At 45.3% G+C, this 23,591-nt stretch overlaps 2 protein-coding genes across 7 annotated transcripts in view; both read right to left on the bottom strand.

The window, feature by feature from the left end:
• The window catches only part of Efcab8 (EF-hand calcium binding domain 8), a 65,923-nt gene extending 55,411 nt beyond the window's left edge, over positions 1–10,512 (bottom strand). For all 4 annotated transcript variants that reach the window (XM_040746530.1, XM_040746531.1, XM_040746532.1 and 1 more), the window contains exons 1-5: positions 10,218–10,512; positions 9,713–9,804; positions 7,718–7,760; positions 5,308–5,473; positions 590–708 (exon numbers count right to left, since the gene is read on the bottom strand). In XM_040746530.1, coding sequence (XP_040602464.1) covers positions 590–708; positions 5,308–5,473; positions 7,718–7,750 — 318 coding nt within the window. In that variant the 5' untranslated portion in view covers positions 7,751–7,760; positions 9,713–9,804; positions 10,218–10,512. The remainder of the gene's footprint in view (positions 1–589; positions 709–5,307; positions 5,474–7,717; positions 7,761–9,712; positions 9,805–10,217) is intronic.
• A 9,621-nt stretch (positions 10,513–20,133) lies between these two features.
• Mapre1 (microtubule associated protein RP/EB family member 1) overlaps positions 20,134–23,591 on the bottom strand; it is a 25,914-nt gene continuing 22,456 nt past the window's right edge. For all 3 annotated transcript variants that reach the window (XM_040746527.1, XM_040746528.1, XM_040746529.1), the window contains exon 7: positions 20,134–21,819. In XM_040746527.1, coding sequence (XP_040602461.1) covers positions 21,763–21,819 — 57 coding nt within the window. In that variant the 3' untranslated portion in view covers positions 20,134–21,762. The remainder of the gene's footprint in view (positions 21,820–23,591) is intronic.

Raw genomic sequence — 23,591 nt, 5'->3', positions numbered from 1 at the left:
TCTGCTGGTAGCCAGCTCTGTAACTCTGAAACCAAGTTCCTAATGGCTCTGAGGCTCAGTTTTCCCAGCCTCTACCCTTCTGTATCCTGTGAGACTTCAACAGAGGAATATACCAAGTGCTGGACACAGTGCCTCATCATCACCTTTCCATAGGCCCCTCCCATCTCCATTGAGGCTCTGCATGCTTCTGTAGGCTTACTGCCATGTGTGCTATTCAATGTTGCAAGTTCTTTAGAGTCAATAATATTACTACACTATGAAGACCTGATTCAACAGCCATGGGCTTGCCTGCCCCTGAGTGATAAGAAAGGTCCATAATACCATCATGATATCAACGAAGATCCCCTACACCAAGAGAGAATGGCTCTGAAGTGCAGGCAAACTAGCTGTACCTCAGGAGTGGATGCTTGATGGGAAGGTCTCAGTGTGGGAGCCAATGAGCCTACCTCACAGAAGTCACAGTCTTCCTCCACCTAGCAAGTGTCCATTTTGACTTTCTGATTCTTGATGCCTCCCATCTTCAAGCCTCTGCTTGCTCCGCTGACCTAGCCTTTCCCAACTTCCTGTGGCAGCAGGGTGCCCTCCTTACCCAGGTGACAAAGCCGTTGCAGTCCGAGTCCACCTTCAAGAACAGCACCTCCAGCATCTCCTCTGTCATGCTACTTAGCATCTTCTTCATGACCCTGATGAAACCTTCCTTGTTCAGGGCTTCAAAAGAGAAAAACACCAGCACTTCACCACAAGTCGCTTGGCCCTCACAGGCCACAGGCTGCAGGCACCCCGCTCCAGACACCCTCTCTGCTACCTGCCTGTCATTGTCAGTTGGACCCCCTCAAGGGAGGCAGACGGGAGAACTCCAGTCAGAGGTGTGGTGCCTTAGGAGGCAGCCCCTCCCCGCCCCTCACATCAGTCATGAGCTTGGCCCTGTCTACCCTTCCCTCACAGCCCCAGCATCCACCTTAGCACAGGCCAGCTGGCTCCTGATGCTTCTGCCATCGCCCACATATCTTTCCCATCTCGTCGGCCCACATGCGGTCATTCCTCATGAACACCTGCCACTGTGCTGACCCCACAGCAGGAGGGAGAGTGGACAGAGGCTCTCAGAAGCCCAGGCCCCACTTCTGATCGAGGGATGTAGTATAGCAACAGCTCTCCACAGACCAGAGGCAGGAGATGAGCAGCAACCTCCGCGTAGGGAGAGAGAGAGGTATAAACAGCCATGGGGGGGGGGGGATACACAACACATGACACAGCAGGTTCACGCTGTGCATCCCCACCTAGGGCCTCACACGTGCTGGCAGGTCTCTGCCACTGAGCTGCTCACAGTATGGTAAACGCATCTCTTTTGTTGTTTTGTTTTGTTTTGTTTTTCGAGACAGGGTTTCTCTGTATTGTTTTGGAGGTTGTCCTGGAACTCCCTCTGAGAGATGGCTCAGCCATTAAAGGCTAGGCTCACAACCAAAAATATAAATACATCTTTTTAAAGCAATTTATGAAAATAAAATATTTTAGTCAGATATGATGGTGTATGCTTATAATTCCTGAATGTGGGGGGCAGAGACAGAAAGGTCAGAGTTCAAGGCCAGCCTGGGCTACACAGCAAGTTCAAGGCCAGCCTGAGCTACATGAGATCCTGTTTCAGAAAGACAAAATAATAACAGCACACTTCACCTGGAGGGGGAGATGGTGAAGAAAAGAGGAAGGCAAGGCAAGCATAAAATGCTTCCTCCCCTCTGTGAGTTCGAGGCCAGGCTGGACCGACAGCCTCCAAAACAGAGAAACCCTGTCTCATAAAAACCAAAAAAAAAAAAAAAAAAAAAAATGCTTCCTCCCTGAGCTGGGTTCATGTTTGAAAAGGTGTCAATTGGCTCTAATATTTTTAATATAATTATTGCCTTTAAAAATCACTTCTAAAACCCTTTCAGATGCTGGAACCCTTACCACTGTCTGAAGGCTGTGCAGTATCTTGGTCCATTCAGAAAGAATCATCTTCCACCATGTCCTCTGTACTCTGCTCCAGCTGTAAGGACCACCACACACACACACACACACACACTCACATTCTCACACACACTCACACACACTCACACTCACACACATTCACACACACGCCCACACACACACACACACGCCCACACACACTCACACACATTCACACACACGCCCACACACACTCACACACACATACACTCACACACATACATACATACACACACTCACTCACACTCTCACACACTCACACTCACACACGCCCACACACTCACACACACACTCACACACTCATATACACACTCATACACATACTCACACACACATACACACACACTCTCACACACGCCCACACACTCACACACACGCCCACACATACTCACACACTCTCACACATGCCCACACACTCACACACACTCATACACACACACTCATACACATACTCACACACACACGCCCACCGCAGGGCCTTTCACAGCCTGGATAGCACCCCCTGCAGCTCAGGTCATTCTTTCTACAAGGATGCCTTTCTTCCCAAGGACCATCTGAAGAGACTGCCTTCCTCGCTTCCTCACATTCTTACTTGTCTGACACAGGCACTGTCTCCCAGTCTGCCATGACCTCTAGAAGTACACAAAAGCCCTTCTGTCATTTGGTTCTGGGCACTCCACAAACACTAGTCCCTGAGTGTTTCTGTGGGCACCGAGAAGTGACAGCTCTGCATTCCATGAGTGCTGGCCACATAGGGGGATTCTTAAGGAAACTGAGGCTGCCTACCCAAAGTCACACAGCCAGTAGATTGGTAGTGGCAGACAGAAATTTCAGCATCTGGTCACAGATGCTCATGTCTTCACACCGCCCTGCTCTATTCATAAACAGCAGCCCAGGGCTGCTACAGCCATTGTCCCTGTCAGATTAGACTGATGGTGAAGCGAGAGCCTGAGTAACATGTGCTTGCTTGGAGAGATGCCCGTCTCAAGTTTGTAAAGCTGAGGCCAAGAGACTTACATGTTGTAAGTAGCGCTCCATGCCCCTGCCATGCCCAGATGGTGACAATGACAGTGCATGAGCCCTGCAGGGAGCTAGGTAAAGCAAAACTGCCTCTGCACTTGTAACCCCTCAGGAGAAGAGAAGGAGGTCTCTTCAGAGCCATGGGCCTCCCATGATTCAAGAACTCCCTGCTTGGAGGGACACCAACATGGCCTCACTCACCCAGCCACCAGTGTGGCGCCCAGGAGCCTAGGAAATGGAACCATGTTCTCAACAGCCTTGCTGAAGGTGTCTAAAGAGAAAAAGCAGCCTGATTTCCTAGCCCTCCATCAAAAAGGAGGGGGTTTTCCTCCCTCAAACTAACACGGTGACCAGATGTTTAAAAATAAAAAGCTCAGACTGGGAGGCCAGCTCAGTGGGGAAGCAAGTAGGAGGATAGGAGTTCAATCCCAGGAACCTACATGGAAAGCCAGACATGGCAGCACATGCCTTTGACCCCAGTCCCAGGCAGGGCAAAGCCTGCTGGATCCTGGGAGCTTGCAGTCTACCAGCCTTGTCAAAACAACAAGCCTTGGACCTGGTGAAGAGACCCTGTCTCAAATAAGGTGAAAAGCAAGAGAAGAAGACATCCTGATGTCAACTTCCAGCCCCCACCTCCACGTGGGCACACACTGTCTGTCTCTCTGTCTGTGTCTATGTCTCTCTCTCTCTGTCTCTCTGTCTCTCTCTGTCTGTGTCTATGTCTCTCTCTCCCTCCCTCTCCCTCCCTCCCTCCCTCCCGCCCTCTCTCTCTCTCTCTCTCTCTCTCTCTCTCTCTCTCTCTCTCTCTCTCTCTCTGTCTCTGTGTCTATGTCTCTCTCTCCCTCCCTCTCCCTCCCTCCCTCCCTCCCGCCCTCTCTCTCTCTCTCTCTCTCTCTCTCTCTCTCTCTCTCTCTCTCTCTCTCTCTCTCTCTCTCTCTCTCTCTCCAGTGTGGCTGGGAAACTCGAAAGAAAAGGAAAGAAGGTGGACCCGGCACTAGTACCCATAGTCAACTCTGAAGATGTCTTTACTCCTATTTGACTTCCAGTATTACCACTGCAAAGGGCAGAAATCAAGCTGCCAAAGGAGAAAGGTCTGGTATGCAGAAAGTATCACCAGGACATCATTTATAGCCCACAGAATGCAAATAGGCAAAATGGAGGGATGGCTCCAGTCACGGAAGAACGCTTGGACCCATTAGTAAGGCTTGCCTAGGAGGCTCCAGGGCACCATGCCAAGTCCTTCAGATATTAAAATGATGTGAAAAAGTAGGGTCTGTAATAATGTACACAATCCCCAGCTCAGGGCTTTTCCACTTACAGAGGTGCAAATGCAAACCCATTTAATTGCTGTTTCTTGCTTTCAGGAGATATCTCACACTTTATTTAAAAATGTGCATTGTGTTAGGTGATTTTTACCCAACCTGAGACTAAGTATGAGTTCTGAACACATCTGGGTAAGGGAGGCTAAGCTAGAGTTTGGTCAGCCACTGTAAAATGCTTCGTCAGCTCAGAATATTTTCTACTTCAAATTAGTATCTGAAGAGTAAGATTAGAGATATTTACAGAGGCCCCAGGATGGGTAGCACTGATGTTCACATCCTTCTGTGGTCCCCTCCTACTTAGTGCAAGGCCTTTGACTTGCTTTTAGCCAACAGGGTATCACATCATCATTTACAGCCCCATGACCACAAGATTGTGACACCTGTGAGTATTGTTCTACCTTTGGCTCAAGCCTTGCCAGCTGCCATGTTGGTGAATCTCACACAGCCAGGCACTGTAGGGTGGCTTCTGGGAGCTGAGGGCAACCTTCTGGCAACAGTCAAAAAGAAATGAAAGGCCTCCATACCACAGTCACAAGGATCTGAATTCTGGAACAATGTATATGAGCTTAACATAAGTCCTTCCTGAGTATAGCCCCAGATGACACCATGGCCCAGTTGACTACAGAACTGCAGCTTTTTGGAGTCCTGAGCAGGAAGGCAGGACTTGCTCCAGACCCATGGAAATGATGACATCACGAACACAAGATGGGTTAAGCCACAAGTTGAGGCAACTGTCATACAGTAATTGATAACAAACTGCAGACTGAGAATGCTTAGAGGGAAACATACCAAAATGCAGCAGGATAGGCTAGCGGGATTTTAAAAACACCTTAGATCCCAAATAGCTTTCAAAATATGCACTACTTACCCAGATTCAAACAGGACACCAAACATAAACGTGCTGGCCAGGTGTGAGCCCTCCACACACCCCAGATACCAAATTCAGGGCAGGAGTCACAGAGACCATCCTACAGTATGGCTGTACCTCCATTCTTATCTGTCTCCTTCTCAAAAACCTTCTGTAGGTCGGCCAGGTGCATCTCATTAAACTGCTGAGTCCTTTGGTGGATGTCGCTGCTCTGGCTAGGAGAGCTTGTCAGGGCCAGGGAATCAGATGTCTCCTTGTCCTGGGATCCACGTGCAGTGGCCAGCTGGGACAAATATGACCACAAGAACCAGGCACTAAGACAGTTAGTTCCCTGAGTTGAATGCTTGTTGGCACATCTTATCTACAAGGTAAACCTCTGGGAATGTTGCTCATTGATGGAAGAAGACTTCCTTAGTCTTTCTTGCATATTTTAATCCCATGAAGATGAAGAAGGGTCTAGAGTCTTTCTTGTGATAGTGGAGGTAACCATTGTTCTCTTATGGATGCCATGTTTGGGTCAGCAAGGTTAGAGGACACAGGTTCCTCTTTTTGTTTCGTTTTAACTGCTTGTTTGTTTTGTTTATTGAGACAGGGTCTCACCATGTAACCCAAGCTGCCTTTGACATCCTCCTGCCTCAACCTGCCAAGTGCTAGGATTACAGAAGTCTGTTAACCCTCCTAGCTTAGAACGCTCTAATGGACTTCAGCCCCACCAAAGGGGCAAACATGCTTGGGCTCCTATGAATGTCCACAAATTCCCTCATGATCCACACATTCTTACTGAGCACCAGGCACTGTGGATCCAAGCAACAAGAAACAAAGCAAAGAATCCTGCCTTCACAAGCCAGATGGAGTTGACACTCTTACCATCCACCTAAGACCCAGCACCTAAGAACACCACCTAAGAACACCAGCACCGACTCAGTCCCTCCCTCTCCTCTCTGTGCTTTCTTACTGCTCCTCTTGTTCATTCTTCTTGATATCCATCTCCCAATCCCTGTCCCACACCAAACTCTGACTTATGGCAGGCACAAGCACAATGACCTCCTCCCCAAGACCAGGGTCTGCCCTTCCTTTCCAGTCCATCTCTCAACATTGATACCATTCATCTTCCTAGGAGGCAAATATGGTCATGACTTTACCCAGCTAAGACACACTTCGTGGCTGCTCCCTCTACTTCTGATTCCTAAGCATAGCATTCAGAACCCGTCACCGCCTAGCTTTGACAAGGTTCCTCCTTTCAAGGCACACACCATGTCCCGGCACACCAGCTGCACCCCACCGCTCCAACACTGAATATGTTCCACTTCTCAGCTCGTGTGCTATGCTCAGCACTACCCAGCTACCCCACAGCTAAACCCTGCTCTATCAGCGTCTTCTCCAAGGAGCTTTTTCTTAACATTGGCTTGAGAGACACCACTGCCACCCCTGACATTCTCCAAGGTCTCTTCATTTCAACCACTTTGGGGCGTCTCCATCTGTGGACAACAGGCATGAGAGGAAGCACATGGCTGCAGAGACCTGAGCTCTGAGTCAGAATTACATCTGGCTCTCACAAGCTGTTTTATCTTGGGCATTTCTCTATCACCTCTCTGAGCCACTGATTTCTTCACCTGAAAAACAGAAATCCACAGCCTGCAGAGTTCTGAAGACCTAAATGGCATATGAAGCCCCAGGAAAGTGGCTTTACAATAAATAATGATGGTTCTTGTGACATATCTCAGAATGAGACTCAAGAAGATGAGGATGTATTCAGTTAACTTAATCGCAATTTGCATTATCTCTGTATTTCCCGTCCCATTCACTGAACAGATAATGTGACATATATCTGGCTTGATGATAACGTATATAATTCACCTCACCATTATCACCACTTTGCTGAACAAAATGAAGTATAGGCCATAAACAGACAGTGAACTGATATCCTCATGTATGTGGCATTTGGCCCATGCTGTGCTTTCAAAGAAGAAGCCAAGCTAAATGTGTGACTATGAAAGCACACATCTACAATCCCAGCCAGCACTTGGGATGCTGAGGCAGGACTGCCACAAATATGAGGCCAGCCTGTCTCAAAAAATAATAATAAGTAAATAAAAATTTTACAAAATAGAGCTGGGCATGGTTGTGTGTGCCTTTAATCCCAACACTCTGAAGGCAGAGGCAGGCAGATCTTTGTGAGTTTGAGGCCAGCCTGGTCTACATAGTAAATTCCAGGCTAGCCAGAGATACATAGTAAGACACTATCTCAAAAACAAGACAAAATATTAGGGCTGGGGATATAGGTCAGTGTTACACTTGCCTAGCTTACTTGAGTCCTCTTACTCAGTCCTCAATGTGGGGGATGCGGAGAGAGGAAAAGAGGGAAGAGGAGCCTGCTTATTAGGCACACTGAAGTTACCATGTGGCCCTATAAATAATCCAAGTTTGCAGGCCTGGTGCAGAAGCTAGTGGACTTGTATGCTGGCAAGTGACACTTTGTGTGATTCCCAAATGCCCTCTCCCTCTGTTCACTCTGTTGCTTTCTTACCTTTTGAGGCTGAGGATTCTTTTCAGAAGACATTAGTCTTGACCTAGAATGAGTAATCACAGCTGCTTTAAAACAAGTCTGCAGAACTGACCTAGCCCAGCCCAGTGGGAAAAGGTCAAAGGAGATGGTGGCTGCCCCTTGTCCACAGGCACTCCTAGTAAGTATTCCATGAACATCCTCTTTCCCAGGGAGACATCCCCTAAGTTTACAATGGCGCCTTCCTGAATTGATGGAAAGGGACTGACCCACTGAAGCCATGAAGTTTCTCAGGTTACTTTACTCCTAGCAATTTGGAGGGGCTTAGCCAGTCACATGCCGGTCCCAAGAACCATTGGACTGAGGAGAAGGATATCCAGAGGTAGATATACATCTAAAGTCAAAGACAGGACTCCACTATGTACACCCTTCAACACCTTCCAGGGCCCTTGGTGACAGGACCTTCTCCAGTGAGATCAGGTGAGAGCACATGGAGGGGGCTCACTCTTCCATGTCAAGGGCGTGTTTCTAATGAAAGGTCAGTGCTATGCTAAGATATTGGGGCTCAAGACCAGCAGGGTCCCCAGCCCTGATGAGAGTTGGGGGGGGGGAATTCCTAGAGAGCAGACTAGCCAGCTAGGAAAGAGAAGAGACTGCCATACCCAGGGGACTAACCAAATAAGTCACATGGATGGACCATAGGGGCCTAGGAGGCATCAGGAAGAGAGGGAACCGTGGAAAGAAAATAGTGAGAAGAAAACCAAGGAGAATGTATCTGGCTTAGGAGACTGAATTCCCGGGATGAAGGGCAGTAAAGAAGGTTCTCAGCACAAGAGGGAAGGCCATGGGCAGGAAAGCTGAAGCTCGGCAAGAAGGTCCTGTCTGGTAGTGTCTCGACAGCCACAAAGAAGGACCAGGGAAGAGAAGAACCCAGGGGAAGGGCTAGAAGTCGAGAACCAGGGTAACTAAGGGAAATGGCAGAAGCTTCTCCAGAAAAAGAACCAGGGTAACTAAGGGAAATGGCAGAAGCTTCTCCAGAAAAAGGAGCGGGGAGGGAAGGGGGCATGAAGCAAGTCATGATAACCACTCAGACAGAAATAAACTCAAACGTCTGGAAATTGAAGGACTGATAAGCTTAGAACATAGACACATTTAGAGAACAGAAAAGAAAAACATAAAAGACAACGAGGATATGTTTGGTAGTGGTGGAAAAAACACTGAAAACGGCAGAAAAAAACTGCAAAAGTATATTTATTTGTAAGTACATTTCTGTTAAACATATGACTATGTACGCTGGTGCATACATTTAAAGCAATGCCTAGTAGGCTGGAGAGGTGGCTCATCAGTTAAAAGCATTGACTGTTCCTACAGAGGGCCCGGGTTCAATTCCTAGCACTCAACATGGTAACTCACAACTGTCTACAACTACAGTTTTAAGGATTTAATGTTGTCTTATGACCTCCTTGGACACTGCACACACGTGGTGCCCAGACATGCATGCAGATAAAACAATCATACACATAAAATAAAAATAAATTAAAAAAATAAAAAAGGCCTAAGAAAATATGCCTCAAGTTCAATGTCAGTTATCTGTGGCAGATAAGATAGTGGGAAGGAGAATACATGTTAAACATACATTCCTCTAACAGAGAGAGAGAGGGAGGGAGGGAGAGGGGGAGGGAGGGAGAGAGGGAGGGAGAGGGAGAGAGAGAGGGAGGGAGGGAGGGAGAGGGAGAGGGAGGGAGAGGGAGGGAGGGAGGGAGAGAGAAAGAGAGAGAGGTGGGAGCGGAGGAAGAGAGAAAATGATTTTTTTCAGACCGACACAACCAACTACCTCCTCCCAGCAGAACAAAGGGACCCCAATACCCTAGCTCATCAACATCCACTATCTCTCCCATTGCATGGAGCCCACACACACACACACTCTCACACACACACACACACACTCTCACACACACACACTCTCACACACACACACACACACTCACACACACACACTCACACACACTCACAAAGTACCTTGGGGAGGCGAATGCTAACAGAACCAGATGGTTAAGGATGAATATTTGGTGCCGGCAGCAGCAGCAGTGGCTGGTGTCTAAGCATGAACACTGAAGAAAAAAAAAAAAAAAACATAACCGTCCAAAAATTTGTGAGCAAGCGGGGAAGGGCAGGGCTAGCTCCTAGCTAAGAGCTATCCACTGGATGAAGGGAAACAGCTCACTCAGCAGGAGGTGGGCATGGGAGAGTGCTCCAGAGTGTCTTGGGCAGCTGTCGCGGGGAAGTAGGGCCTCACTTGGGTGATGGGTAATGTCTGCCTACATCTGTCACTGCACCCCAATCCCTGTCCTATTTCCTCTACCGCACGGGACTAGCCCAACTTAGTTTGAGGCACTTGGTAATGTGGGGCGGAAGTGCCTGAGAGCTCCAGCTGGTGACAGTTTGGCCGGGAGAAATCGTCGGGTCTAAGCATTGTCTGCACTAGCCATGCCTGCTGCTACTGCTAGTCCAGACAAAAGGTTACCTTGTCAGCATGGAGAGGAGGTTTATTAGACCTCTTTTAGGGACACGGGGCACACTCCCAAGCTGCTCTGCGAGAAGGGGGAAGAGCAGAGCAGTAGCGAAGGGGGCCCCCAGATTAAGAGCCCAGAGAACTATGTCTCCCAAGGGAGGGGCTCAGGAGGCACAGGTTGAAGCTATGTGGGACGGGACGTTAACCTTGTCTGGGAAGGCGGGCAAATGTGCGCGTGGGGTAGGAAAGGCGCTGGGACTGAGGTCGGAGGAAAACTGCTCCCTCCCCACGAGGCGGGCAGCAGAGCCCTGCAGCTGATGGGTGGGAATAGGTGGGAGGGGCGGGGCTATGGGAGGCTCCTTAGTCCAGCACTCCCGAGATCGTTACTTCTAATTCTTCCAACTTGGGGGGTTTGTCCCTTGGTCTTCTCCCTGAAGCTGAGGTAATTTGCAGGTCTTGGCAGGGCCCTTATTTTTGATCCCCTTTTTGTTGGTCAAGGGATGTCTTCCCTGTTGGCACTTTAGCAGACTGCCAGACTCACCCAAGGCTGCACTAACCTGCCTTCCCAACCTTTTCCTGTTTGGAGACCAGGCGCTGACTGGGCTTCAATTTCTACTTCCTCTGGCTCATCTTCCTTCTCTGTGAAGCCACAGAACGACAGCTACGATGTGCACAGGTGTCCACCGGAGTCAGACGGAGCTCAAGGATGAGGACTGGCTTGGAAGCAGATGCAGGTGTCTTCCTTCTCAGAGCCCCACCAGTAACAGAGGTGGACCGATTAGATCCAGGCTTTTTGTTTACTTGGTTTTAGTTTGAGACAAGGTCTCCTGTAACCCAGGTGGCTTTGAACTCCCTATAGGGCCAAGGGTGTCCAGATAAGACTTGAACTCCCATCCTCTTGCCTCTACTTCCAAGGTGTTACTACATATATGCACCACCACACCCACCATCTAATTTTTAATTTTTTTAAATAGGGGATCTGACAGCAATCTATAGGATTTACCTGACATGGGCAGGGTGGTTGGTATTGAGTCCTAGTGCTCAGAGAATGAAATAGGGGGTGGCTCTCGGTGGCCATGGCTCCTTAGTTTCTGGAATCCTTACCTAGTCAAGTAGGACACAGCCAGAGAAGGGACAAAGCAGGGTTCCCCTAAAAGCTCTGGGCCCATGGCAGGCCCTATCTGCCTAAATTTATCAGAACATTTTACAAACTATGAGTATGGGGGGGTGGGGGTGGAAGGTTTCCCTCAAACAAGAGGACCTTGTCAGAGCCAAAACAAAGTTTGAACCCCTTTTAGGGACACCGGCATTCTCCCAAGCTGTCAATTTGGATTCCCAGTCACAGGCTAACAGGGATTGGAGACTACTACCAAGAAAGATACGGTAAGTCTGCATTCAAAAGCAAGTGGATCATCACATTTGCATGAAGCTGGCAAGCTTGTGCATGCTTATAAATGTTAAGCTAATCTCTAGAGAGTGGGACTGAAACTCGGTACGTATCTAGTATATATAAAACCAACAGGTTCAGTCCCCAGGCTTGGGGGTTTGGGTAAAAATGGCCCCCATAGGCTCATATATTTCAATGTCTGGTCCTAGTTGGTAGTCTATTTAGGAAGGATTAGGAAGTGTGGCCTTGTTAGAAAAGATGTGTCACTGGGGTGTGGGCTTTAAGGTTCCAAAACTACCACACCAAGCCCCAGTCTTTCTCTCTCTGTCTTCTGTGACTTATGGATAAGATGTTGGCTCTCCGCTCCAGTACCAGGCTTCCTGCCACAAGGGAAATGGAGTAACCCTCTAAAATTGTAAGCAAGTCCCCAATTAAATTCTTTCTCTTATAAGTTGCCTTGGTCGTGGTGTATCTTCACAGCAATAGAACAGTGACTGTGTGATGTCTGAATCTCAATATTCATGAGGTAAAGAGGCAGGAGTATAGTAAGCTCAAGGTCATCCTCAGCTGAAGGGCTGCCTGAGCTACATGAGAATATGTTTCAAAAAAGTAAATAGCACCAGTAATGATGGAGGTAAATGGCATTAGAAACCTGTATAATCTAAATCAAAACATGAGAAAAAACGACAAGTTCAGATTGCAGGACACTTTATAACTGGGCCAGTGTACTCCAATGTCAGTGTACATGTCTGCACTCCAGCACTTGAGAGGCTGAAGCACAAGGATTTGTGATTTTAAAAACCCACCATGGGCAACATAGCCAGCTCCAGGGTAGCTTGAGCTACATAGAAAACCTCCAAAAAGCAAAAGACAGAAGAAAATGGCTCAGTGCATCAAGTATTGCAGTTCAAGATAAAGGACTTGAGTTCAGATCCCCATGTAAAAGATTGGCATTGAAGTACACAAAGGTAACACCCCGGAGAGACAAGAGGACCTCAGGGGCTTGCTAGCCAACCATGTAGCTGAAACACAGAGCTCTGGGTTCAATGAGACTCTGTCTCAAAACCTAAGGTGGAGAAAAATAGAAGACAACCAACATTGACTTTTGCCTCCATAGGTGTACACATCCACAATCACAAGCACTTATATACATGCATGCACATTCATACACCCATGAACAAGCACACATATGCATGTATGCTCTCTCTCTCTCTCTCTCTCTCTCTCACACACACACACACACACACACACACACACACAAACAGGGTCTGCCATGTAAAACAAAGCAGCCAAGAAACTGTTGTAATCTGAAGATTGTTCAAAGAACCCAACAACTAGAAGCAATAAATGATATTGCGTTGGATCCTAGACTGGAAAAATAAATACTCTAGGGTCCAAAAATAGGTGAGATTGAATAAGGGTTCTATATAACTATTGATTGCATTTGTTTTCTAGTCTTTTAAGAATCATGTATTGTTTAGGAAACACATAATTATGTATTTTCAAGGGTAAAGAGACATGAGGTCCATAACTTGTTCCAAATGGCTCAACAAATACAAACAAAGCAGCAGATCAGGGCAAGGATCACAATCCAGGCAAAGAGAAGCTCTCCATACTATTCTTTCACTAGTGTGTGGGTACATGCTGGTATGTGGGTATGTGCTTAGTATATGGCTAAGCACTGGTGTGAGGCTCCACACAGGTGTGCGTACTTGCCTGTGGAGGCCAGGGGACAACTTTGGGTGTCATTCTTCAAATGCCATCCCCAGTGAGACAGGGTTTTCTCACTGACTTGGAAATCACCAAGTAGGCAGCAGACCTGTCTCCACTTCCCCAGCACTAAATTGTAAGTATATGTCATTATGCTTGGCTAGTTTTTTAAAATGTGGGTTCTAAGGATCAAACTTAGAACTTGCATGATGCATGCAAAGCAAAATTCAGCATCTAAACCATTCCCCAACTCCTCAAAACTAAGTTTTATAAGAGACATATGTCTAAGTGATAGCTCATGCTAGCAAAGATGTGGAGCAAGGGAAACACTCCTCCGTTTTTAGTAGGGTTGCAAACTTAAACAGACACTATGAAAATCAGTATGACAGATCCTCAGAAAGATAAGAATTGATCTACCTCAAGATTTAGCTACATTGCTTTTGGGCATATACCCAAAAGATACTTCATCTTACCACAAGGATACTTGCTCAACAATATTCATTGCTGCTCTATTCATAGTAGCCAGAAATTGGAAACAACCTAGATATACCTCAACAGAAGAATGGACAAAGAAAATATGGTAGGTGCATTTACACAATGAAGTATTACTCAGCTATTTTAAAAAATGACACCATGAAATTTGCAGGCAAATGAATGGAACTAGAAAAAAATCATCCTGAGTGAGGTAACCTAGACCCAGAAAGATAAATGTGGCATGTATTCAATTATATCTAGATATGAGCCATTAAATAGATTACAACCAAGCTATAATTCATAGACCCAGAGAGGACAGGCATAGAGGAAGAGACTTGGGGGGATACATGGATCTCCCTAGGAGGGGGAAATAGATTATGGGTGGAATGGGAGGGGTGAGAATGGGATAATCAGGTGGGAAGGCAGAGTAAAGATGGAATTGAGGGAGGGAATGTGGAGAGAGACAGCCAAAGCTGAAGGGTATTTGAGGGGCGGTATGGAATGAGTCCTAAGGATATTCTGCTATACTCATAGACTGGTGCCTTATTCAGCCATCATCATGGAACTTCCTCCCGCAGCAGATGGACACAAATATCAAAACCAAAAGCCAGACATTATGCTGAGAGGCCCTGGAACACACAGCTCTAAATAAAATGTCTACATTAAATCCTTCCCATCAGAGTTCAGGGAACCCCACAGAAGAGGAGGCAGGAGTAGGGGAGTTAGAGGGAATGGAGGATACCAGAGCAGGATCCTCTAAAACAACTGAGCAAAGCTCTTATGAACTCAGGCTGAAGCAGCAAGCACAGGGCCTACACTGGTCTGCATCAGGTCCCCTGCATATATACTATAGCTCTCAGTTTACTACTTTTACAGGACTGACTCCTGGATGTAGGAACAAGCAGGTCTCTGGTTCTTGTGCCTGCTCTTGGGGCTTTTTTTTCTGTTGGCTTGGCTTGTCCAACTTTGATATGATTTTTTATCTTATTACATTTTATTTGTTAGAAAAAAAAGAGACATGTCTTTAACTAGAAGAGAGCATAAACCTGTGGTCATGAACCGAGAGGCAAAGCACCAAGTGGGATGAAAGATATTGTTCAACAGCAACAGAGACCACTCAAAAGAAATGGACAAGGGCTGGAGGCACAGCTCTGTGGAGAGCACTTGCCTATCATGAATGGTGTTTTGCATTTCATCCTCAGAACCAAAGAGAAAATAAGAAAGAAATGAAGATGGAATGGAGAGGAACTTGAAGTCCAGAGGGAAGGAGGAAACAGTCAATTCAACTTATATTTAGAATCAGAGAACAAGTAAGATCCCAAGTCATAGTCACTGCTTTTAACACACCCAAGAGTTCTATTCAGAACAGACTACAGAGAAGAGGGAGAGGAGGGTACAGATCCAGAAGCAGGGAGCATGATAACAGCACATGAAGTAACTGACTCACACCATTGTAATTGGTCAGCAAGCAGTTGCAGGGCAGAAGACTCAAGGCTAAGGACATTTGTCCCAGAAATGAAGAGATGCTTCCGGTTTCCATTCAGACCCTGGAGTCAAGCAAATGACTCTTAAGGTTAAGGTGTCCAACTTTCAGAGGACACTCACCCTGACCCAATTTGATCTCCACAGTTAAACTTGATGGCTGGCACATAGCTATCAGTTTTCAATGCTCACTTCCTTTGTAACCCTTTGGCAGAGATCCCTGAGTCCGAAGCAGAGAAGGCTTCTACCTGACCACAGAGGCAGTTGGTCAAATTTATAACCAGGGAACTGAGGAAATTCCACACAAAGAACATGAAGGGAAATCAGAATCTAACCCATAAACCAGAAATACACAGCCATTTTCACCGAGTTTGATCAAGACCTTTTATTGGTGAAATTGATTCACAAAGGGCATAACAGCTTCAAAAGCCAGGACAAAAGTGAACATAAAGCAAACCATAGGACAAACACTGACCCAGAGAGACTCTCAAGGGAACCATGGGAAATGTCAGGGAGTCCTACGGTAAAGCAGGTTTACCAAACCAAAAAGGCCAACTGGCTCCCCCAGTTCAGAGAACAAACCTCTGGCCCCCACTTCTGCATCAGCCCCAATTATTTAAGAAGAGGCAGGCAACAAGAGCATTACATATGAGACGGGGAACAAGCTGGACTTGCTATCTTCATCATGATATAAACGTCAGAGCCAGCTGGTGAAAGATCTCTTCAGTGAGACTTCTGGTAGGACCATGGATTCCAGATCTTCAAATCTGACTATAAGGAACAGGACATTACCAAAACTGTCAAGACACCACCACCAGTCAAAACTATTTCCCTGGGCCTAAATAGAGAACATCAACACACCAAAAGTAATATCACCTATTTCACCTTAACAGGGCAAAAGTCACACTAGTCAAGTGGATGAATAAACTATCAAGAAAAAAAAGGCACAAAAATCCTTTCAAACAGTGAGTTTGTTTAGATATGAAGAAACAATAAATTTTTAATTTTATTTATTAGAACGGGGAGGGGTGTGAATCAGTTAAGAGCACTGATTGCTCTTTCAGAGGACCCAGGTTTGATTCCCAGCACACACATGGTGGCTCATGAACGTCTCTTAATTCCAATCCCAGGGAATCCCATGCCCTATTCTATTCCATCTTCTTGGATACTACATGAACATGGTGCAAAGACATACATGCAAGCAAAACACCCATACCCATAAAATAAGAACAGTGTGGTGTGGCCTATGGGGTAGGGGGAGGTACATGTGGAGGACAGAGGATAACTTCCAGTAGTTGGTTCTCCTCTCCACCATGGGTTCCCGGGCTTGAGTTCCAGTTGTCAGGTTTCTGCAACATACATCTTTACCTTTTGAGCTATCTCACTGGCCTGAAGCTAGAGATTTTCATAGTAAAAAACACAAGGGTGATGTTTCTCATTGATTTTTGGTTCTGTCCCTGTAGGATGTTGATTCTTATGACAGTTTCTACATTTTTCCAATGACACACATTTACTAACTTAATAGTTTTCTTGTTTTTTATAGATTCTATTTTCAATGACTAATTTATCAGTATTTATAAAGCCAAAATATTATGGGAAATAATTTTCCCCCTTCTCTGAAATGTGGTGGGGGAGACATGGAACAGTTACAGTGAATTTATTTCTTTAAGGAAAAGTTCTAAAGAGTCAAAATATAATCAGTAACTCAAGTTTTTAAAGACATGGGAAGGCATTTAGAAGAAAAATGTAGGTAAGTCTCAGCACAATGACTCAGGAAGTTCAAGGCCTACTTGAGATGAATTCAGGCATTACAACATAGAGAATACCCGCTACAATCTAGTCAATGACATGCTGGTCACTGAAAGGAATGTAATAGAGGCCTCAGGCAGGCACAAACCACAGCAGACACAAACCCTCAGAACAGGCACTGCCTCATTCACAGTACAACACCAATGCTCTCCCTCACTGTGGATTCTAAAATGTCAAAATTCCATCTTTCAGCAATATGTAACTTGCATTTTTTAATATGCAAGCCAGGCATGGTGGTGCACACCTGTAATCCCAGAACTTGGAAGGCAGAGGCAAGTGGATCTCTGTGAACTCAAGGCCAGCCTAGTCTACATAGCAAGTTCCAGGTTAGTCAGGGCCAGCCACATATCAAAAAATTTTTTAAAAATTACTGAGGTGTGAAGTGACACCAGCTATGGATCTATGCCTGCATATAAAATGAACACATAGGTTACCATCCTCCAAAGTAGTTTAAGATTTCAAAGTGAAATAGCACTCATGGGGCTAAACATGTAGTTTGGCTGGTAGAATGTTTGCCTAGCATACATGGGTTTGATGCTACATATGCTGGGTATGGCGGTGCATGCCTATAATCCCAGCATTCATGAGGATCCAAAGTTCAAAGTCACCCTAGGCCACATAGTGGATTCAAGGCCAGTCATGAGACCCTGCCTCAAAACAACAAAAAGATTGAAGGGTCTGGATTAAGGAGACTAGAAATGGGACTGACCCTAGGCTAGACTCACTCACCTAGACAACCAAATCAATGAAGTTATCAGACAACAGCATCAACAGAAAGCCCCTAAACTACACGGAGGGAAAAGATGAACATTCACATTTAGGCAGCAACCTAGCTAAAGCTATATAGGTCGAGGGCTCTAACTAGGATCAGTTCAACGAATGCACAGAACCCCTTGTCTTTGGGGAAATTCTGCACACCTAGTTATTACATGATTCAAACACTATGAAAGAGAAAACACATATGTATTATCTTGTTCAGTTTTGAAATTTTATGAACTATGAGAATTCAAAAGTATGACATCACTCACAGCAAGTAACAGAACAAAAACTAACCAGTGATTTGAGGACTGATCACAAGTGAACATTGAGCTTGGCTGAAAGCAGTTCCTTTCACTCTCCCTGCTGACTACCGTAAGATTTGGGTCACGCACACACACTAGCAAGCTAATCTGGCCAGGCTGGTCAGGCTTAGAGCCCAGGGCCTGATTTGTGAACTAAGCAAACCATGCGTTAAGGGAAAATCACCCAAGAGCTCCTCACACTAACGCTCACAGCACAGTCTTTAAAGGAAAGCTTCCCTGAGGAGTCCCATGCTTACAGCAAAAGAAAGCTGCTCTGCCTGTCCTCACCTTACATCCTAGAGAACAATCCTGGAATCGTGGTCATTTAAAACCAGTAAACTGGGAGCCTCTAATTGCTCATTTACATGAAACATGAAATGTGTTTAGTCCTTCATCCAGGCTGGGGAAAACAGGATGCAAACCAGCGTGACAACAAAGGAGCTTGACGCCACTGTTACTACCACCAAGCAGAGAAAGACCTGCTAGAACTCAGCACTCACTTTTCAAAATACCCAAAGCCACATCCCGAATTCTCAGGACACAGAAACCCATTCTAAATTGTTCCTAATCTATAAACAACTTGGGCCATGAAATTAGGTCTCTGGACAGCTTTCCAGCCCTGCAGCTCCTGCACTGTCTGCTAGCTCCTTCTGATCCCAACAAACATGCAGTGTGGGAGGCGGCTCTCCAGCCAACACCAGTGCCCTTGATTTGCAGACAAGACAAAAAGGATTACAACCCTCATATCTGATGTTCTCACTGAAACATTAAGACTTGATGCTGCATCTAGGCAAGGCCCACATCTAGGCCACCTGAGTGGCATATTAAAATGCAGATTCACAGTCTCCCAACTTCTGGGGATGAATTTCCAAATGTTCTATACCAATAAGCTCCCAAGAGATTGGGAAGCAATCAATTTAGCCTGAGAAGCAAATCCTGAACCCCAATCTATCTACAGTACCCAGTTCCTCTACGTGCCAAAGACCTTGCCAAGCAGCATATTCAAACTCACTGCACCATTGCCCTAACATGAGTTGGTCACACTGAGGTTTCTATGACTCAGCAAGGTCAATGGATAGTCTCCACTTCTTATCTAGTAACTTCTCAGCTGACAGCACCAACATATCCCTCCCTGCAGGTGTCTTCTTAGAGATGATGAATACAGATAGTACCAAATTCTCCCCAAAACTGGGAATGTTTCCTGGATGGAATCATGCCATTAACTTCGAGGGAAAGCGTGAGTATAAACTTCATGAAAACCAAGTTACGCTTCTAGAGCAACCATTACTGTAGGTACTCTCAAGATCAGATGAAAAAACAGGGGCAGGTCACCTTTTCAACCCACTTTAAAGGCATAGGACTGTACAAAACAGGAAAGGAGCAACAACTTTATTTTCTAGTTTGAGACTGCTATTTTTGAAAATGCATTTTCAGGAAAATGAAGCAATTATCTCCAATCATCTGCCAAACACTGTCCAGCTGCATTTCTGAAGAAAAAACAACCTGAAGATGCCAGGGCAAGGTTTACAAGCTTTACACTTTGGTAAAGAAAACCTGGTCAGGGTAACAGAAATTTAAAACAGCAGGGGACTGAGAAATGTAATGAGAGGGGAGGGGGAGAGAGACTTCAAAATACACATTTTAAGCCAGGTACCATGGCACACACACATAATCCATCATTCAGGAAGCCAAGGATGGAGGACTACCATAAGTTTGAAGCCAGTCAGGACAATAATAGTAAAGCCCTGTCTCAAAAAAAAAAAAAAAAAAAGGCGAGGAAGAAAGAGGAGAGCCAGACTGATTGGTTTGAAAAGACTGGGGGATTTGGAAAGATCAGTTCTATTTAAATAAGCAGGAATCACTTCACAGCCTTCGGTCTAATATCAGTTAGAGACCCTGACACCCTAGCCCTGACTAACCCTGACCCTAATGGATGTATGACTACCTTATCCCTAGAAGTAAAAGCTTAAACCCGAGGCAAGACACATTTCAGAAGACAGGACACTTGAAATACAGAATTTTATTTAGAAACTGTTTAAAGTAGAAAAAAACCCTGTCAAGAAAGACTAGGTGGAAAAATGGGTTCCCAATAAAATGGAATTTGGGGGCAACAGAAGTCTAAAAGGCCACAAAGGAGAAATAGCACCACTGTCATTTGAACAATGGCTAGTTACTTGCATTTTTTTTTTTTTTTTTGGCATTTGTTAATCACTAAATCTGGATTTTCCTCTGAATTCCACACAGCATGCACTACATAACAGTCTGTCATAAAACACCTGTTTTCTACACACAGCATTAAGACAAGCTACCACCAGAAACAAACCAGTACAAACACATTAGGGGCTGGACAATCTCAGTAGTGGGTAACATACATTTCGCAGGACTCTGCCAAACAAAGGAACTGAATAGTCTGTGGGCAAAGTAAATGAGGGAGAATTAAGGAATGAAGTATTTTAAATATTAATATTTCAGTTATGGTACTGTATATTCTTAAAAAAACATTTTAACATTTAGTAACACACTAGAGAATTTTATCTCTAAAGAGATTAGTGCACTGGCAAAGTATTCGGGTGATAATGGAGAGCTGTGGACAGCAGATACCAAACACCGCAGCCTCACAGAGCCCAAGGTGACACTGGCCTTCACCGATCACTCCCTTGCCAGAGATCCAGAAAGAACTTGCAGTGCGATCACCAGCCTGCTGTATTTACAATGCTCAGCAGCAAACTTAAGGAGCCAGAGGAGTCCCCAGAGGTCAAGGGGAGCAGAGAAGAGAACGTGTTAAATGTAAACTTAACAGACAGTACAACAGGACTCAGTGTCCGTTCAAATCCCAGAGATGTGGGCAGGTCCCAGAAAACACAGTACACAGGAACTTGGGGAGCTGTTTGAAAAATCCTCAGAGGGAAAGCTCAGTAGAAGCTGAGCTTTGTCTATCTCAGGCACTGCAGGGCCGAGATGTCCTCCATTCACGCAAGCTACCATGCTGCTTGCTTTTATAGCAGGGATGCAACTGGTCAATGACACCAGATGGCTTTACAGAACAACTTTCCAAACTTTCCTTCTGGGCCAAAAAATACATCTGTGAGATTCAAGCAGCCTTGAAAGGCCTGTGACAGCAGGTTCCAAAAGGTCTAAAGTCTGGCCCTTCCTTCCCAGACACAACATCAGACACAAAAATCTCCTGTCATGTTATATTTTATATTTTGAAATATGGAAGCATATTTTAAATACTCTTAAGGCATTTATTAAAATGTTCTCTGCCAGAATTTCACATTAGCTTAAGATTCAATTCAGTCTTTACATTTCTCTGAGGTTATCACCTCCATGTATTACAAAACCCCCTTCTCCATCAGTCAGTGTGACCAGCATTCACATGAAGAGCCCCATGGTTGGCTTCTCTGTTCCCCTGGTGAACCAACTAGATGTTAATACTGCTCTGCTACAAGGCAACAGCTCCTAACTCAAACTTATCGGAAAGAGACTTCTGCAAAGTGCACTTTGAAGAAGAGGTACTTTTTGCTTATGAAAAGAAACCAGTGAATCCTCTAAGAATAATAAAAGGGAGTATTTAACAGTTAAGCACATGATTTGGAGTGAAGAATTTGGATGTTGCTCTGCTGGTCCAGGCTGCTTAATACTCTTCTTGTTCCTCCTGTGGGCCCCCTTCATCAGGTATCACAAAGCCTTCCTGCAACGGGAAATGAAGTGGGAGAAAGCCATTACTCAACACTTTGTGCCAGATCCTCCCTCTACTCACTGACCTCACAATTTAAGCCTCTCCGTGTAAGCAGTTCTTCCTGTCTCCCACACACCTGACACTTAAGCACAAAGACCAGGCAGGTGACCACTATTGTATTTTTTTAGACAATAGCATCATTGCTTTTGTTGGTTTTGATTTTTGATATAAGGTCTCCCTATGTAGCCTTACCTAGCCTGGAGCTTGCTTAAACATAGACCAGGATGGCTTCAAATTCAAATTGTCCTGCCTCTGCCTCCTAAGTTCTGGGTTTAAATGTGTGTCCACCACACCCAACAACAGCACCATTCTTAATGCAAAAATTACACGCAAATTCATCCTCAAAGCATTAGAAGTAATGAATATTTATGAGTCTAAATGTATGTTTCAAATGTGCATTCCTTCAAAAGTCTTTAACTCCAAGTCCAGGAATAGTGGTTCACACCTGTAATACCAGCCCTCAGTAGGTTAGGGTAGGAAGATAGCCATGAAGCTGAGGTTAGTCTGTGGCTACAGACTGACTTCCAGGGCATCCCAGGGTAAAACTGAGACCCTGCTTCAAAAAATTTTTGACAAAGCTCCAATGGCAGAGCACTTAACTCTACATAAGACAGAACTGGATTCAATCCCCAGTTGTATAAAATATATTAAGTCAATGACATTCAAACAGGCAGAATAGCATTCATATGTAATCCCAAAATTCAGGATGCACAAACAGGAGCTTGAGGTCATCCTTGGGTACACAGTGAGTTCAATTCCAATCTAGGTTATGAAATTCTTGATCAAAAACAAAAGACCTGAAGTTGACTATCAAGTTCAGTCAGTATCCTAACTGGGTGTGGTAGTTCACACCTGTAATTCCAGGTTAAGGCAGGAGGATGCTAAGTTCAAGGTCAACCTGGACTATCTCAAAAAGCTTAGTGCTGCCTTCGTGTATCTTTGTTACACTGAACACCAGTGTTGAACCAAAGTACCTGCACAGCAGGATAGGACTGCCCCAGTGTCAATGAAACCTAGGAAACAGAGAGCAGGGCAAATTCATGCTCCTGTCCCCTGCTCGCTGCAGGGCATACTGCATGTCTGTACAGCACAGAATGGCCACACTGCTCTACCATAAAACACATCTTGAATTTTCTTTTTAACTAAATCTCTACAGCTTAAAGTAGTTAAGATGTACTTTCACTAAAAGACCAAAGACTTCATCATCTTTTCATTATCAAACATGATGCAAACTTTAAGGATTTACTGCACATACTAGCAGCTTTTCAGTCATATGTCTTAATCCTCCAAATTTCTAACAATATGTTCAAAAAACTAATACTTTATATTTGTATAGTGTTACACAGAATTGTGAGGCATGCACAATTACAAATACTTGTAAAAACTGGACATAGCCAGGTATCAGATCCTAAACCCAGAGGGAAGAAAAGCAGTCTTCTCTAATGAACTAGTATGTCATGATTACAGGCTATATAATAAAGATGAATCCAAAGAAAATCACAAAGGGAGCCAGGCAAGCTCCTGTGAGGGAGGAGCAAAGACATACCCTGGCAGCTATGGGCACAAACATCAAGGACCAAGGACATGCCTAGGGTCCCAATAATGGCAACAACACCTCCAGGTGGAGTGGTCAAGCTCAAGGGTGGGGTGGTCTATAATCTATAGAAGCTGGAAAACCAGGCACTTCCATACTCTATACACAGACTTCAAGGACTGAAGCTAAC

Source organism: Mesocricetus auratus, unplaced genomic scaffold (genome assembly GCF_017639785.1).
Source record: "Mesocricetus auratus isolate SY011 unplaced genomic scaffold, BCM_Maur_2.0 Super-Scaffold_100004, whole genome shotgun sequence".
Taxonomy (NCBI): Eukaryota; Metazoa; Chordata; class Mammalia; order Rodentia; family Cricetidae; genus Mesocricetus; species Mesocricetus auratus.
The sequence above is the reverse complement of the archived record's forward strand: the minus strand, read 5'-3'. Positions and strand labels throughout refer to the sequence as shown.